This window comes from Electrona antarctica (genome assembly GCF_951216825.1).
Source record: "Electrona antarctica genome assembly, chromosome: 9".
Lineage (NCBI taxonomy): Eukaryota > Metazoa > Chordata > Actinopteri > Myctophiformes > Myctophidae > Electrona > Electrona antarctica.
In genome coordinates, this window is record NC_136790.1 from 19289093 (window position 1) to 19306595 (window position 17503).

Below are 17503 nucleotides of genomic sequence, written 5' to 3' on the forward strand. Positions count from 1 at the left end.
ACATAATGTAACTTGCTATTACAAGTTTGGGATCACATAATTTTATGCAGTTCATTCTCTCTACAATAATTCATGTGGGGATAAAAAAAATAGGTAGAAAATGGCAATTAAGGGAAAAAAAGCTCAGGTTCAACTTTGTCAAATTTGGAGGCAGCCAGTCCGAGCCACATGAAAACGTGGCATTTCTTTCATAATCTACAAACCTTGTGGCAAAATTGTTTAAGATTTGAACAAGCATTCAAATTAAGTTGTCATGTTGTCATTGTTAATATGCACACTGATTAACTATGCAAATTCAAAGGTTGCTAATGTGCTGCTTCTCTGAATACATAAAGAATAATGATGAAAAGGCTAAATGATTTCACTGGTGTTGTTGCTGTCCCCCAGCTCCCAATCTGTGGAAGGGATTACTGAGCTGCGGGAGTGAGTGGTTAACCAAGGATAGTGCTTATTGGATTGGATTAATGTGCAGCGGCGAGGAGCTCCATAAGTAGTGAGCCGAGGTCCAAATCCTCCACGAGCGGACCCAGGGAAAGCCTAGTCCTAGACAGGCAGCCTAAACACTTATGGACTCTTGTAGAACTACAAAAACAATAAAACTGATACTGACTCATCTCCCATGTGTGTGTGTGTGTGTGTGTGTGTGTGTGTGTGTGTGTGTGTGTGTGTGTCTGTCGTCCAGATTTCTCTCACCAGCTTGTGTGGCAGCCAGCAATCATCCAAACTGATGAGGATCGGCTGATTGAGTTGAGACTGAGTTCCCTTTTTCACGTTTGTTTGACAAGGTATGGGCTAACAATATACTGGGCTACTATTCCCTGCCAGGCTTAATACCACTCAGACTACAGTGTATTCTGTAGTAGTCGTGTAAGAATTAAGAGCAATTTGTATTTATTTACACAAGTTTGCAAACTGGCAAAAAGTGATTACATTTAAATAGAAAGCTATGTGAATTTGTTACGGGATACGGCCGGCATAATTTAATTTGTCATCTTAGCCTCTACGAAAAGACTCGAGACCAAAATATAGCTCATATTCATAAGTCGTAGAACTGTATTAAAAAAAAATACATCTTGTATCATGTGCAGTATATTTGTAGTTCCATCACAACCTATAGCCTGGGTAGCATTCCTTTTCGGATTTATGATCTGATCGGGAGCGGATGATATCTCACATCGTGTCATCATGACACGACGTGAGATGACTACAGTACAAACCAGTGACTACAACATGACACTGTCATGTTGTAGTCACTGGTTTGTAGTCATTAGGCCGGATCCCAAACCTGAATAAAGAATAACCAAAATAATTCCCCACGATCAAGGGCATCGTCATTTCAGGGCCTACCCAATAAAAGATAAAAGTTTAGTTAGTAACACAGACGCCTGGTCTGTGTTACTAAATCGCTTTTCCTCTGTGGTGAAAAGCCTGGTGTAGCTATGCACTGGGGAGAATGTATACTGTGCGAAGGAGACATGAAGGATATACAGTACATACATAATGTATCCACATGTTCATTTGCTTTTGGTTCCTTGGGATGCGAATGATTTCCAGGTCACGACTGAGACTGCTATAAAAATTAAATGCCTAATTGGCTATATTAGTTTTTGATAATAGGAGAAATATTACACTCAAGTCGAACTGTGCATCAGCGTTTTGTGTCAGAAGTTGAACCTCAAACACATTGGTGCTGATCAATTAATTTTTTCCCCCGCTTTGTAAACGGCTGTGCCTCGACTTTGTGCCCACTTTGAGTTTCTCAAAGCCGACAATACTTATGTTGTAGAGTGTAGGTGTGTGATATCTTTATGGATCTTAATAGCCTATCTTACTAACAACAAAATGCTTCCACTGTCACCACACCGTTCCATCCACTGTCCACAGGCTGTTGAGAGCCATGTATTGCGACAGTTTCCTTACATAGATTAACTTTTCGCTATTGCCAATGTCATATAAAAGTTTCATGGAGAAAGTTAAATTTATGTGGCAAATGGTGGAGTAAATCTCCCCTGTGGGGAGAACAGAGCCAGCGTTAACGGTCTGTTTCAGTGTGGCCAGTGCCACACACAGACGTGTGTATTGTACACGCACGCTCACTCACTCACTCTTTCTTCCGCTGCAAAATGTTAGGCCTACCTACTAATTAAATATTCTGTATTGTGACTGTGATTTTACTGAATTATTAACCAAGAAAAACCCCTAGGTTGAGAACCACTGCTATAGACAGTCACCACGCTACAGTACTTGACATGCTCACAAGCAGCCAGTTGGTCAATGTGAAGGCGATGCTATGCTCACCTTTTCTGTAGTGCAGCTTCACTACTGAGCAGTGTGATTTGTAGGGCACATACTGTACTAGTGATTGGAAACGGACTATGTCTTTGTTGGTCAACCATGGAGTTCTATGAGCTATAGGCCTATCTGGGGTTATACTGTATATATATATAATTGGCCATCCATAGTGATGTATGTTATTTACTTTATTTTCTTCACAAACTTTAATATCATCCTTGTAACAGTTGGCCAAATGGTCAAGGCTCTAAGAATCGACAAAGTCCATGAATGTAGATGTTTCGTATTTATTTACCTCCAAAATTAATGAACAGCCCAGACAGGATTGTCAGTCAAGGTCTCAGGCAAAAATACACTTTAAAAAACCAAAAGCAATAAATAAACACTCGATAACTAAACTAAGTAAAAACAAACAAACCAATAACTAAAGATACTTTAACAGGCAATGATGCCTCTTTCCTCAAGGCCCTGGAAGCACTCCGCTGGTGTCTCCTTAGCTTCAAGCAAACTGAGCATTTCACTCTGAGCATTCTCCCCTCAATATTTCTATTGATATACCAGGTGAGACCCACCCACAATGATTAGTAATTGGAATAATCAACTCAAACAAGGTAAACCATGACCCATGAGTAAGATTAACTATACAATTACACATTTCGTTAATAGACTGAATGTTTTTCAAGGCATCAAATAAATCACAAAACAATTACAATAGAATTAGGCAACAGATATAAGAGTATAGGCCACAACACTGGCTGCTGCACATACATCCAAGACGGCTTGATGACAGTCAATTAATGGAAGCAGCTGTGCAGTGTGTGTTTGTCATGTTCAGTTTTACACTGTGGAGTCTTTTAGTGTATATAGGGCACAGGTTGCGGCCCCGTGACAATCCTTTAACAGCATTCATTAATCCAAATAGTTTCTCATTTCCAAGGAGATGTTTTCCTATGTATTATAAAATAATCTTCACATCCAGCAATCGTCAATATCAGACATTCACTAATATAGGTGAGTGTGCAACATGTATACATTAATTGTTATAAAAGCTGTCACACAGTTTTGGTTATGATATTACAAGACTGTGGATACATCTTATTTGTGGGAGTTTTAGAATGTGTCGTTTAGCTCTTCATTCAATCAAATGTATACCTGTTTATTTGGCCTGCTTTAGGTGTTTTTATTTGTGAATTATATGCTATTCAAAATCTGCGTTAGTAGCCATATCTCAATGGGTAAATGACAGAAAGAATGGCTACACAGAAGATGTAAAAGAGAAAACAATGATGGAAATGGAACAGGCAGTGTAAAGATGCTCAAATTAAGGCTGACGTGTTCAAATTAAGGCTGGCGTGTTCATGTTGCGTGATTAAAGTTAAAAGCCTTTCTGCTGTAGTTTGAACTAGTTGGCAATATGGATAGATCCATTTCCGACCAAGATGTGTTTAAAAAGAGCTGCAGTAACCAAGACGAGAGCAAAAAAAGGCATATTGCATATGTCACCAGAATAAAGTAGTTTGTTTTATTCATGATGACTCTTATTCTGGAAAAGAAAACATGAAACAGAAATAGACCTAGCTTGTATTAAGTTCAGGGTCAAAGTCAACGCCAAGGTTCCCACACAATTGCACTCCCGCATGTCCTTTTGAACACTTCAGAGTTAAAGCAAAGTCATGCACACCTGATCAACTCAGGGACGGATGTGTAGGTAGGGGTCTAGGGGATCAGATTGATAAAATGAAACCACCTGCACACTGTCCTGTGTCTTCACTTGCACAATAAGGACAACTTGTGGACCTTCCTCTGGCATGAGTTAGCAGAATAGGTGGTGACCCAAGTTACGGAAGATTTATTGTATTTTCTGTTGCTTTTTCTTTCTTTTCTTTGCAATTCAGAGTTTGTTTAAGGCCAGGCCAGTGTAAAGGCCTGCTCAACGCCTGAAAAAGGTCCATGACCGACACGCTGCCTTAATAAAAGTTGTCCTTATTGTGCGAGTATAGGCGGTGTGCGGGAATTCAATTTACATACACTTTCAGTTAAAATAATACTCAGGATATTACCGTCAACTGTACATTTTATTTTGACAGACCAGTGGTCTCTTCAATTTGGACTCACACAGGATGTCAGACGATGGAAAATCACATTTATAGTCCCTGAAGTAGAAAGATATCCTCGTTGGTCACTGCATCAAGTGACTTTCTTGTTTTGTTAGACACATTGCTGTGTGCTCTACGTTTTTAAGGAAATTCTAGTGATAAGAAAAGTGAATGAATGTATGACAGATTGTAAGTTACTAAAGGATTAAAGAACAGTACAAGGTTAAGATCAAGTGAGCAGCATTTCTCTGATTGTGTTGTGGATTTGGTAGTTGTTTTGAGCAAAACAATATGCCTTAATTTCTCTCACTGGGAATTTCCCATATTTCTTTATCTATGTTTTATGTCTTTGACAAGACAATCTATGGGTGAGAGTTGGGATTCTTAATATAGTGCTGTTTTTTCTCTCTTAAGCTTTGGTTATTGTCAATTTCAATACACGCACAAACTGAAAGTGGACCCTGCAATGTTAAGACGCCAGTTTATTTCTATTTATGATCTTCCTTGTGGGAGTAGATCTGGTTAAATCATATTACTTTATTGTTCCAACCCATTTCTTTCAACACTAACATGAGGGGAACAATATATGTCAGTGTGTTTTAGTTTGGATTATAATGGCAGTGGCACATGACTGACTAATATTTTCATAAATATTGTTCTTGGCATATGCAGGAATGTAAAAAAAAAGAAAGGTCTCTAGACACCACATAATGTATTTATTAGACTAAATAAAAATCACCGCCCACTGTCTAAAATCTCGCCTAGATGCCTTCCAAAGCCTCAAGACATTGCCAAACATCAATTTTCAGTTTGAGTTGTAAAATTATGATCCAAATCTGCAACTGTAATAGGATTTTATAATGTGCATATTCGTGGCTACTTGCACGTGTTGGGTAATGACCTATATTTAGCGCCATTATAGTTCACCGGAATGTAAATTGAAAGGTAAGCAAAGTGCCGAACGCTTGCCTTCCCCCTCTCAACGTTTTATCTCTATCTGTGATTGTTCAGAATGTACAGAATGCAACCGGGTGGGGTGGGTGTGTGTCGTGGACTCGTGGTGGTAGTGGGGGGGGGTAGAAAGACCCCAACACACAGACACAAACACTCCCTGCTTGTGTCAACAGCTCGGCACCATAAGCAGTGTTGCCAGGTCTGCTTGTTATAAGCTTTTTTGGGCTTGTTTTGTACTGTTGTTTAAACCAGTGGTTCTCAAACTTTTTCATGCCAAAGACCCCCAAATTAATATGCATTTTCTGCAGACCGCCACATCTGAAAGGATGTTGTGCCAGGCATCCCCTATAGAGCGTCGCAGTCCCGCCTCCTACCAGGGACCAGGAAATGAATCCCAATGCATTTTTCCCATAGACATTTCAACAAGTATTTATTTAAAGACGGTTACACCGCGGACAAAGCCAACTCGAGTCGTGACAACACAAACAATATTTTGGACCAAACAAATAATTACAAAGAAGAAAAACAACAAAAAGTGTTGTAACCTGCCGTTTTTTTCTTCTTTCTAATATTTTTTTCGGCCCCAAAAATTGTGTTTGTTGTCATGATTTGTCACGACTCGAGTTGGCTTTGTCCGCGGCGTAAACGTCTTTAAATAAATACTTTCTGAAATGTCTATGAGGAAAATGAACGGAGAATCATTTCCTGGTCCCTGGTAGGAGGCGGGACTGCGACGCTCTATACAATATTGGTGTTAAATATTGTGAAATTTTCATTCACTATTATTTTTGGAAATGGCAGATCTACAACCTCACATGTTGCGGCCCGTTATGAGCTTGTGGATAGGATATTTTCAAATAGCTCATGTATTAGGGCTCAAGTGGTAAAACTCGTTGCTTCTTTTCAGCATAGACCTGGTTGCTTGTTTCTCTCACGAAATCTGGCAACACTTGACCATAAGCTGCCTTGTAATCTACAGTGACAGAGCAGAGCCCCTTTTGCCCGGCCACACGCTGAGTGTTTTTGTTGTTGGGGTGGTCGTGGATGGATACAGGAAGAGTGAGCACATAATCATTGTGGGCACATCAGTGTTAAATTGGCTAGTTTTGTCCTAAATGTACAAAAAACGTTACATGATTTGAACATGCACAGTGTACCTACATCATTATAATAAATGGTAAATGGTGCATTTATATAGCGCCTTTATCCAAGGTGCTTTACATTCATACACTGATTGCGGTGGAAGCCATGCAAGGTACCAACCAGCACATCGGGAGCAATTTGGGGTTCAATGTCTTGCCCAAGGACACTTCGACATGTAGTAGACAGGAGGAGCCGGGATTCGAACCGCCGACCCATGGATCATTGGATGACCTGCTCTACCTCCTGAGCCACAGTCGCCCCTCAGACCTAGCTGCAGTTTGCAACACTAGATCTTTTTTATAATGGGTTGAATCTAGAGTTTTCATCCAAATAGAAAAGTCAGATCTGCTTGTGTTAAACGACGTTAAACTCACCAACATTGCATCTGTAAGGCCATCTTGAATTATCCTCTTTCAATCTGCAAAGTGTTTAATAAAAATCCACCGTAGACAAGTTATGACTATGAGCTACTTTCTGCTAAGAAATTCTGTGTGTTGGAGTTTGGAAGCGTTCGTCGGAAGTCAAGTCACTGAACGGCCCTGAATACCACCTGTTTTGAATTTGCACATAATGCAGGAAGCAGCACGATGCGTAAATTTACACTTAAAAAGCATAACCTGCACAGAATTTCTTGACAGAAAGTAGCTCATAATAACATGTCTACGGTGGATTTTTATGAAACAAACGCTTTGCAGATTGAAAGGGGATAATTCAAGCTTGCCTTACAGCTTCAATGTTGGTGAGTTTAACGTTGTTTAATGCATTGCAAGCAGATCAGACTTTTCTATTTGGATGAATTGGCTGTCAATGGAGGGTGTTGCAACTCTAGATTCAACCCATTAAAAAAACGAGTGTTGCAAATTGCGGCTATATAAGACCTACATTTACCCTTCAACTTCTTGTTTATGTCATGACTGGCTAGCCGCAGGTTTTGTATTCATTGTAGACATTTTAGGCATTAAATGTTAAAGATGTTAAGACAGGTTAGGGTTGGCGACCTACGTGGCCGGTTAAGACTGAGGTTTGGGATTGGTGTTTGTTAGTAATCGGTTGAACTAACGGGAGGTCGGAACAATGACATGAGACATTACCATAACGCCTATTGTTACACACACAGATTGAGATGCTGCCTTGCTAGCCTCGCGTCACCAGGCTTTCCACCTCGGAGGAAAGCCTGGTCTGTGTTACAAAATTTCCGTGTGAACCGGTCTGGAGCGGATGATATCGTTACGTCATGTTGTAGTCATTGTTTTGTAGTCATCAGGCAGGAACCATCATCTGGAACTTCCTTTCCCTCAAACCGGAAGAATAACAATAAAAGCTCTCGTAGCCTGTGGCTTTTGAGAAAAATAGGTTTGAGGAAAAAGTGAATTTCCAGATTGATGGTTCCTGCCTGATGATTACAAACATTGACTGCAACGATGACGTAGCGATAATCATCCTCTCCCGACCGGATCATAAACCCGAAAAGGAATGCTGCCCAGGCTACTGCCTTGCAAACTACACTGGTGGTTCTCAAAGTGGGGTCCGGGGACCCCTAGCCCCGGGGGCGTTCCAGGGTGTCCACGGTCAAACTAGTTGATATCATCAGTCGGACTTGAACCACTTTAACCCAATATAAATATACATTGGCTATTTGAAAAGAGCAGCTGCTAGTATTTTCAAGAGATCTTTAACGAACGTGAACAATTTGGAATATTACAGTATGCAGAAAATCTTGTCAGATGAAATGGGGCCGCCGTGGCCAATTATACTGTATTTGAATTTGGGTGTCCCTTCCTTGACATGAAAAAGTTTGAGAACCACAGTTTTACAGTGACAGAGTTTAGAGGACGGTCCCCAGTGAAAACATGCGTGTGTCCTGGGCCGGGGGTCAATCAATGAATGAAGGAATCCATGTCCCGCGGCGGTGCCTTGTGTGTGTGTGTAGTGTACCGGTATGTGTGTGACGAGGCGACATTTTTTACGTGTCGGCGGCTAGCTTGCTTCTATCATGCTTCACAAGTGTGTGTGGGGGGGAGACCCGCGCCTGCTGCTGACAGACTCCTGTTGTGTTACATTGTAGCGGAAAGAATGTCGGAAAGGGCCGATGATGACGTCAGGGGGGAGCCTGCGCCGCCGCAGCAGCGCAGCAGCAGCAGAGTGTCGTCGGCCTTGGCCACCAGCAGGCAGCAGCAGCAGCTCAAGCAGCAGCAGCTACAGCTACAGCTACAGCACATCCAGCGGGGAGGAGGAGGAGGAGGAGGAGGCGGCGGCGGCGGCGAAGGAGGAGGAGCAGCAGCAGGCAGCAGCTCCACAGCAATGGCGACTGTTGCGGAGCGGAGTAGGTCCCTGCCTAGTCCAGAAATAATGCTGGGACAGTCTTGGAGCAACTGGGTCGACGCCGCCAAACTCCACGGCAACGATGGTGAGTTGCAAAACCCCTCCGACCGCTTGTTTACCGCACGCCCCGCGCAAAGCGAGCCGATCCGATCCCCCGTCCCGAATTACATTACCCGGCGAGACGGCGTGACATTTATAATATGAACGCGGATGGTTTGTTCTGTTGGCACTGGGGCTTTTTTTGTGTGTGTGTGTGTGTTTTGGTTTAATATCCCCCGATTTCATTGCATGCAGTTTTGAGGGGAGGATATGAAGAAACGCTACTGGTAGCAACAGCACGAGCAGGCAAGGCAAAGCAAGTGCAACTATTTATTTGAAGTGTTTACTTGACTGACGGATTGCCTCGTTTTTTTTTATTGTAGGTGCTGATTCGGAGGAAAGTTTCAAAGACTTAGGGAAAAATCGAGAAGCCATGCGTCTGTACAGAGAAGGTGAGTGTTTTTATTTCATCTGGCCCATCAAGGTGTATTTGAATGTGATGGTTCTCACATAATTAGGCTACATATATAACGCACACATACGGATTCATAATTGAGACGCCAATCAGTGTATCGTGAATTGACTCCAGCAAGAAGCCACATCACTTAAATGGTTGTTGGTACTGTTATTTTCTCTTGTACCAAAACAAGTTTATTGGCAACAACTTAAACTCTCCCCATGCAGTCCAGACTAGGCCTAAATGTAACAATGACCTACTGTTATTATTATATTTGGGGTGTTGTTGCTGTATGTGTGGTTGGCCAGCGATATATAGGCAGCCTACATTATTCCAGTTTTCACAACAACATTGCTAATATTAGGCTATTCAAAACCACTGCTGCCACTATATTGCATCTGTCCTAACCTTAAATAAAATGCAGTAGCAATTCTGATTCTAACTAGGTGAAAAGGAGCACTCTGTTAGGAACATGACTTTGGAGAAATGGTTGTATGTCTTAACAATGACATGCATGTTCTTACATCTTGACCTCACGCACACGATATCCACAACCCTCATTTTGCTCAGATTTACACTGGGCGCATATTTCAAGAAAATAACACAATATTATACCAAGTATAACAGAAGAACTAGAAAAAGAACTACACCAATTTGAATAGGTAAATGTTGTATACATGGTAGTTATTAGTATTCAATGTAAAATTGTATGAAAGCATATTACCTGTTGACTACCCAAAATGCCTCTGTTGCACTTCTTTGTTTTGTTGTTTGCCGCTGAGCTGATTTACAAACAAACGTGTTGCATCAATAGGGAGACAAGCATGTATTAATTAAGCTCAAACTCCAAATTGTAACATTAATGAGTATTTTCACTGTAACCTCAGATTAATAGTATATTATACTATTACAGTGACACAATTGTTACAGGCCTTGGCATATCATGTGATTAGTTATCAGCTTGTGTCACTGAGAGCATTATAGCCTGAACCTGACAACAAGCGTGTCTGCCATTCTTCTTGATATTATGCATTCTATACTTTCAAACAACAATGCTCCACACGCCCCAGATGCTTCTTCCTCTTGGCTCCCAAACTGTGGAACAACCCAACTCCCCGTTGCAGTTAGACTGGCAGATTCACTCCCAATTTAATTTGAACACTGAAGACTCACCCATTCAGACTCCACTGTAGCCCGTAGCACTTGACCTAGTCTTGATGACCATGCAGACATATGCAAAGGTTAAAATGTTATTTAGATACCATGTTATTTAGACAGATGCTAGGTTCATTATTTTCCTGTTTATTTAACTAGTTTCAATGTACAGGTTGTTTTTGTATATTGTGTAGACTGATGCTAGGGTCTTGGTTTGCCCGTGATCCTGGTTTACTGAGGCACTACAGTGTAGAAAGTGTAGTGACTACACATTCTCTATACATTTGATGCATGTGTTTTACTTTTGTTTTAAGTCACTCTGGATAAAGAGCATCTGCTAAATGCCCAAATTGTATATTCAATTTGTGGATTGATCCACGAAATCTCACCACATCTATGAATGAAATTTTCATCTTGCAAATCTTTTCTTTATTCCTGCCTTATTAGGCAATGGAATGGAAAACACTGCTAGTGATGTAACAAAACAAGAGGGTCCGGTGTCGCGTAACATACGTCATAATATGCTGAAACCAACCTACAGCAACATCACACACACGGCACTCTGACTTTAAGCCACAGAAGGGGGCTGAGAGAGGTTAATGCTGAAGTTATCTTTGTGTACAGTCTATCCTTCTTGTTTTCCATCCCTGAAAGAGGCAGGTTGAACCTTACTCCATTGCACGAGAGTGTCACTTACCGACGGAACTGATTGTCAAGCTAACATCACGTCGCATACTAGACAGTATCGGCAATATCTTCAGTCACATGATGTCTTCTAAGCTTGGTGTAAAACTGAACTGTTAAGTGGTTAACACCAGTTGACTGGTAATAAGTACATGAATGATAATTGTTCAGTTACTACACTGTGAGATGTAACCTCATGGTTGGATAAAGTATATGCCTGAGGAAGGTCCCTAGTGACCGAAATGTTGCTTCATTAAATAAGACGATACTCTTGTGCCGAGCAGATACAGTGTGCGCGTGTACCTTATTGCTTTCTTGGATAAAGTATATAAAATAAACGTAAACAAATATGTATGTTAGTATTCGTTGCCGGGAAGAATTTAGAAAAGGTTATTCAATTATTGGATAATTTTCTTTTCATCAAACTTGCATTAAATTCTTTGGTTCATTTGAACCCTTCTTGGAAGAGTAGGGTTGGCAAAATGTCACGTAGAACTGGCAAAATGGCACATACTGTAGATCAGCCATGAAAGGACCTACACCTGTGATGTCATCTATGTGCGACGCACAATGTGCGTCCAGCCTTTAGTTTTTTTTCTTTACGGGAAAATGGTGCACTGACTGTAGTCTGCCTGTCAGGGCATGCATGTAACGGTGCATTTGCATTGGCTAACAATGGGGTGCGTGTGTGTGTGTGTATGTGTGTGTGTGTGTGTGTGTGTGCACACACTGAGGCTATTGCGCAATTTTCATACAGTAGCAAATAATTGGTGTCTCAAAGGTTTCTCATAACCACAAGAATGTAAACTCGTCGTATTCACATGTGTTTATTGGCAAACAATAGATGTACAGTTGTGGTTCAATACAGAATGTCAGCAGGATTACAGTGAAATGCCATTTGTTTTGTTGAAGCAATGATGATTTTGGAAAATGGACAGAATGTTTGTTTCCGGGTCAAGGGAGGCTTCAGCATACGGCAGAGAGACTGATGGTTCACTTTAGATTCAAGGCTGTAATGTAATGTCTCTTGCAGTCCCAGGCAGCGACTCACAACTCCTCTTCCAGTTACCTGACTGGCTGCTTTTCCATAGTACTGTCATCCGTGTCGCTGAGTTCATTCTCTCCCCGTTTGCTCCTTGTGGCCTCAGCATGTTCTCCCTCGCAACATTATTCATCGCTCTGTCTGGCTGTTTAAGAATTGGTATGGAGCGCGGGTATTACGAGTGGATGACTACATGTCTTTGCTGTGACTCACCACCAGATATCTCCCCTGGTTATAGCAACCATTCCAGCACACACACACACACACACACGCCACATACTCGCACAGCTCATCGCGTGAACGTGGCCAGTGGCTAATTAATTCCCTCCTCGAGAGCAGGCTCACTTTAAAATGTTACAGTGGCAGGAGTCAAAGTCACGTTAGCTGGGCAAGCTTGGTGCCAATGTCAGCCGCAGGTCAGATTCTGCTGGCCTGTGTGTGTGTGTGTGTGTGTGTGTGTGTGTGTGTGTGCACGTGTAGCCAGCCTGTGTGCTGCTGAGAAGCAGCCAGAGCTGCTACTGCTGCACCTAGATCATTCATCAATGCCACGGATGAGGACGCAGAAATTAACTGGACTCTCGTTCTGTCTCATACAGGCTTTCTGCTCTCTCTCCTTGCGCACAGGTCCTCCACTCTGCGCTCCCTTTGTCTGGGCCCGGGCCTGTATCTTTGCTCCGTTTCACCCATTCATTCTTTGGGGGTTTTCCTTCATGTTCTCTCGCTTTTCTTGCTCTGCCTTTTTGCTTATGTACCCCCCCCCCCCCCCCCCTCCCCCAACACATTTCTCATTCTCTATCTCTCCCGTGTGCTTCGACTTCCTCTCTCTTCTCTTTTCATCTCTTCTCCGCACAAGACTAAAACGGAGAGAGTGAGAATAACCCCCCGCGTCACAATGGCATTCTACCACTTTTCAAGTCAGGCCATTTCAGCGGTACAGTGGGTGCCAGTGCACTGAATGCAGAGTGCCTTTTTTCTGTTTTTTTTTCTTTTCCAGAGAGCCCCGTTAGAAGAACAGCCCACAGTGAACAACAGTAGCAGCTAGGAGTGAGGTTTCGTTTTGACCCTATCCTGCTGATTTCTTTTGCCAGGAAACCGTGTCAGCTCATTGGGATCCCAGTACGTTTCAGAGAGGGAACTGGGAGAAGCATTGAGTTAATAGAGGACACACTTCCAAAGAAGGAAAAACGTTTGCAGCATCTCGGCATAATTAAGGTTTACTTGTTGTGGTTAGGATGGGGCTGGCCCCAAAGCCATTTATAAGGTTTGAATATCTGGTGGACCTTTCAGATTAACCTTAGAACATAGTTTTAAAAAAATAGGGCAGGTGACGTCATGCCATTATGATGGCGGCATATGGTCGCGGCAGCTACTCTGTGAATGGAGCGTATCCGTTAGTAGCCTGGGGGTAGAGGTAGACTAAACTTACATTCATGTGACGTGGGTGTCTCTGCGGACTATCGGGTCTGCACGAAGAAGTCCACGCTCTTTGATGATGAAAATAGTACAGATGGTACTGTACAGAGAAATTTTGATTGTCGTAATCGTCATTTGTTAATGTTCACCCATTTGTCGTCTTTTAATGTAGCTGCCCTGTTGTTGTCTAATAAGAATTAGATTTGATGTATTTCAGAGTTGAGTGTGGGGGGAGGGGCACATGGGGGTTAAATAAATGTCTTGTTCAGGGACTCCTCGACACATTGCCAGTGCTGGGAATCGAACCTGGGAAGCTCCTGCTTCCTAGGCGGGCTCTCTCTACCCATTCAGCTATGGCCGCCTCAACACTGCTAGTGATGCTAAGCGTAGCTTGCGGTCTGTGCTAAATCCCCCTTTATAGTATGACGTTCAGTCAATCCACGTTATTCCACCTCTATACTCTTTTGATTGAATCTGCCAACCACTCCAGGATATATATATATAACCTGAACTTGTTTGATCATCACACAGTATTTGTGGAAAGCCTTTCTATTTTTTAGCTTCTATTTTCTGTGCTCAGATCTGGCCTAGAGCCTGCCTACTACCTGTGTCTGGTAATTTGCACAACATACATATGCACGCACACAGACCGTTTCACTATCCTCTCTAACCTGATGGCTGGAAAAGTGCAGAATGAGTAGCCATGCAAGCCACGAGACAGAAAATTCAATAAAATGACTTACTTGTGGGATATGGAGGGGAGGGGATCATGTTTAGTCAAAATGAAAACAGACGAGTACAAAGCAAAATCCTGAGTGTTAACTCTTAAAGTGGTAAAAATGGGATGCACTTTAGTTTACACTTCAGTCTTGCTGTGATAGTGCCAAAAGTTGGACAGAACTTTGGGAAGCAGATTCTAGCCTCTGCTTAAATGGTATAAGCCCAAACCACGGAAAGCAGTCATTGTTTCCCCCGTTCACCGCTCCTCCATACCACGTCTCTTTACGGAACAGGCGGAGACTGGGCTAGTGTAGGTGCATCAAGCTGTGTGCATCAAACATCCACATTCAACCCATCATATTTTATTGTCCATTAACCGAAGTTATTTGCCTTTCACAATAGATTTTATTAACCACTTTAAACCTGGCATCTCTATTTTGGGCTTGCCATTATGCAAAAATGTTATGAAATGGTAGATCTACCGTTTCATATCTACAGATAGGCTATTTTTGCACATCACCAATTGTACTGCTGAGTATAATGAAATGGGTCTTAAGTGTTTTTTAACTCTTTAGTCTGATACACTTGACACGTGTCAAGTAGCAGCGGGGCTCCAGTCGTCGCTCCTTCCACGCAAGACTGTAAAAGATCTTCCACAAAGAGAACCCACTAGTTGTGCCCTTTTTGTGGGGGCCTCCTACGCTAATAGTCTCTCATCCCTCCCAGATTCCGCCCATGATTTTTGAAGGACCCTTGACTGCTCCAGTGGAGTGTGTGTGTGCTTGGAGAGGGACTCTCTCCTCTCCATGTGTTTAATCACACAGCTCCAGGCGATCTCTTAATTGGCCTCCTTAATTAGGAGGTTTGTGAGTTCTGTTCTCAGGATCAATTTTGATGACACTCTGGTGAAAGCCGGCATTATCCTTAGATTGTTTGTTTTGGTTTTTGCCCAGTGCAAACTGGAAAGAAATGTGTTGACACTAGTTGGCATGAATATGACATGATTATACCAGAAGTGTACTGGCTTAATGAGTGAAATGTTAAATGGGAGATGATGCAAAGCCTTTAATAATGTGCATAACATTCATCTCTCCAAATGGACATTGAAACACTGAAATCGTGCGCAAGGCAGAAGGCACTAACCTGCTCATCGGGATCTGTTAGGAGCTCAGTGTATTGCACAAGGACACTCGGGCACAAAGCCTTTTTTAAATGGCTTTTTGAACACATGATGTGCATTTGCTGACTAGAGAAAGCTTGGAATAATGAAAAGAACATATCCGTGACATTTATTTTGTCTCCTTGTTAAATGCAGTTTAAATGTTTTCCTAGCTTTGTCTAAACTGTTTTTTTTACCGTTATTGAGATGTGAATGTAACGTTTAATATTGTTTTGTCGTAAGACGACAGCATAAATAAAAGCATATTCATTTTAATCAGTAGGTCACGCTCTCTCTGAAAATGGACATGGTGGTGCTGCATGCGTGCTTGTAGATCCCTTATCAGAAAACGTCACACTGATGGCAGTCGGTACGCATGCGGGCTGGCTGCAAAAAAACCCGGCCGCTCATACGACACAGCACTCGGACACAGGAAATGCATTGCATTCCATCCAAAAGTTTTGAAGGAAGAAGGTTTAGGATGTTAACTGTGTTATGCTCCTTAGTTTCTGTTGTGCGAAAAACAAACCAATAAGTCTTCCTCAAAACGCCGCCTCGAGTCCAGTCACTGATTAGTCGTGAGACACATGGAGCTGCACAACCGCTCCACGACGCTCGCCAAGTGTCTTGCTCGGGAGAGCCTCACACAGGACGTTGTACAGTATGTACCGAAACCTGCAATCCTCAACAACAGTTTGGGAATCTGTTGGGAACTGATTCCATGCAACGGGCCTGGCAGAACTGCATTGTGCAGTCACAATGTTGTGTCAAAAATGTGTATAACGTGTGCCCTTGGTTCAACATCGGTTGGTATTAATCATGCATTTATTTACCTTGAAATGGTCTTGAATTGCGTCACGCTTACTTTGCTTTATTTATTAAACCCCCACATGACATTTCTGTATTACTACTGGCCTGGGCATGGCCAAAGACGAGTGCTTCACCTTACAGTAACGCAAACACACACACACCTTACAAATACTGTACCATGCGTAGAAGAGAACATGCTTATCATTGGAAAAGGAGTGATCCGTTTTGTGCAGCTTGAGATCACGCTTTTCTTTTTCTTTTTTTTTTGTCAGTGAATGAGAGCATTTCAAAGCCCCAAGAAGTGAAAACGAGCACCAGGTTTTGTTTTATTTGCCTCTCCCTTTGACTACTTCTGCCTTCTTCTGTTCTTCTCCTGTGTACAGACATGCCCATATTTGGCCAGTGCCCCGCGCAAGATGACTTCTACCTGGTGATGTGCAACCACTGCAATCAGGTAGTCAAGCCCCAAGCCTTCCAGGCACACTACGGTAAGTCTCTCTCCGAGTTATACTTATTCCAGGATGACTCTGATCTACAAGCTCTTGCGAGCTTGCAGATCTAGCGCCACACACACACACACACACACAGATTAACCACAACTGATTTCAGTCATTTGGATTCCATAGAAGTCAGCATGTCTTCTATATACCATCTATATGCCATACCATTTTGCTTTAATCCATGCATACACAAACACATGTACACCATTCCCTCTCATGCACGCACGCACACACACACACGCAGAAGTGTCTGCAGTTATCTTTCCATCAGTCATGCAAACGCTGTCCGTGAGAGCTGACAGTTTGGTTTAATAGTTTTACATTTTATTGCTGACTGGAGGGGAGAGCCGAGCCTCAGGACAGAGACGTTAGATCAATGAATGGAAGAGGTGAATGGTGTGTGTGCTCAACTATGTGTGTGTGTGTGTGGTAAAATTGAACACATTAGCACACCCAGGGGTGTGTTTTTGACCTCCACTCCATTCTCCCAACACTTGTCTGTCTCCAATAATAACCCAGGGCGAGGTGGGCGACGTAGACTTTGCCTACAGCTACCCACCTGCCCCCAGTGCTCCGTTGCCTTACGTAGACTTTGCCTACAGCTACCCACCTGCCCCCAGTGCTCCGTTGCCTTTGCCTACAGCTACCCACCTGCCCCCAGTGCTCCACCTGCCCCCAGTGCTCCGCCTACAGCTACCCACCTGCCCCCAGTGCTCC

The 17503-nt window shown here is 42.6% G+C and overlaps 1 protein-coding gene across 1 annotated transcript in view; it reads left to right on the forward strand.

The window, feature by feature from the left end:
* atxn7 (ataxin 7) overlaps window positions 1–17503 on the forward strand; it is a 43288-nt gene that overhangs the window by 1796 nt on the left and 23989 nt on the right. The window contains exons 2-5 of the mRNA XM_079511140.1: window positions 683–785; window positions 8551–8892; window positions 9230–9298; window positions 16670–16774. Of these exons, the coding sequence (XP_079367266.1) occupies window positions 8559–8892; window positions 9230–9298; window positions 16670–16774 (508 nt within the window). The 5' untranslated portion in view covers window positions 683–785; window positions 8551–8558. The remainder of the gene's footprint in view (window positions 1–682; window positions 786–8550; window positions 8893–9229; window positions 9299–16669; window positions 16775–17503) is intronic.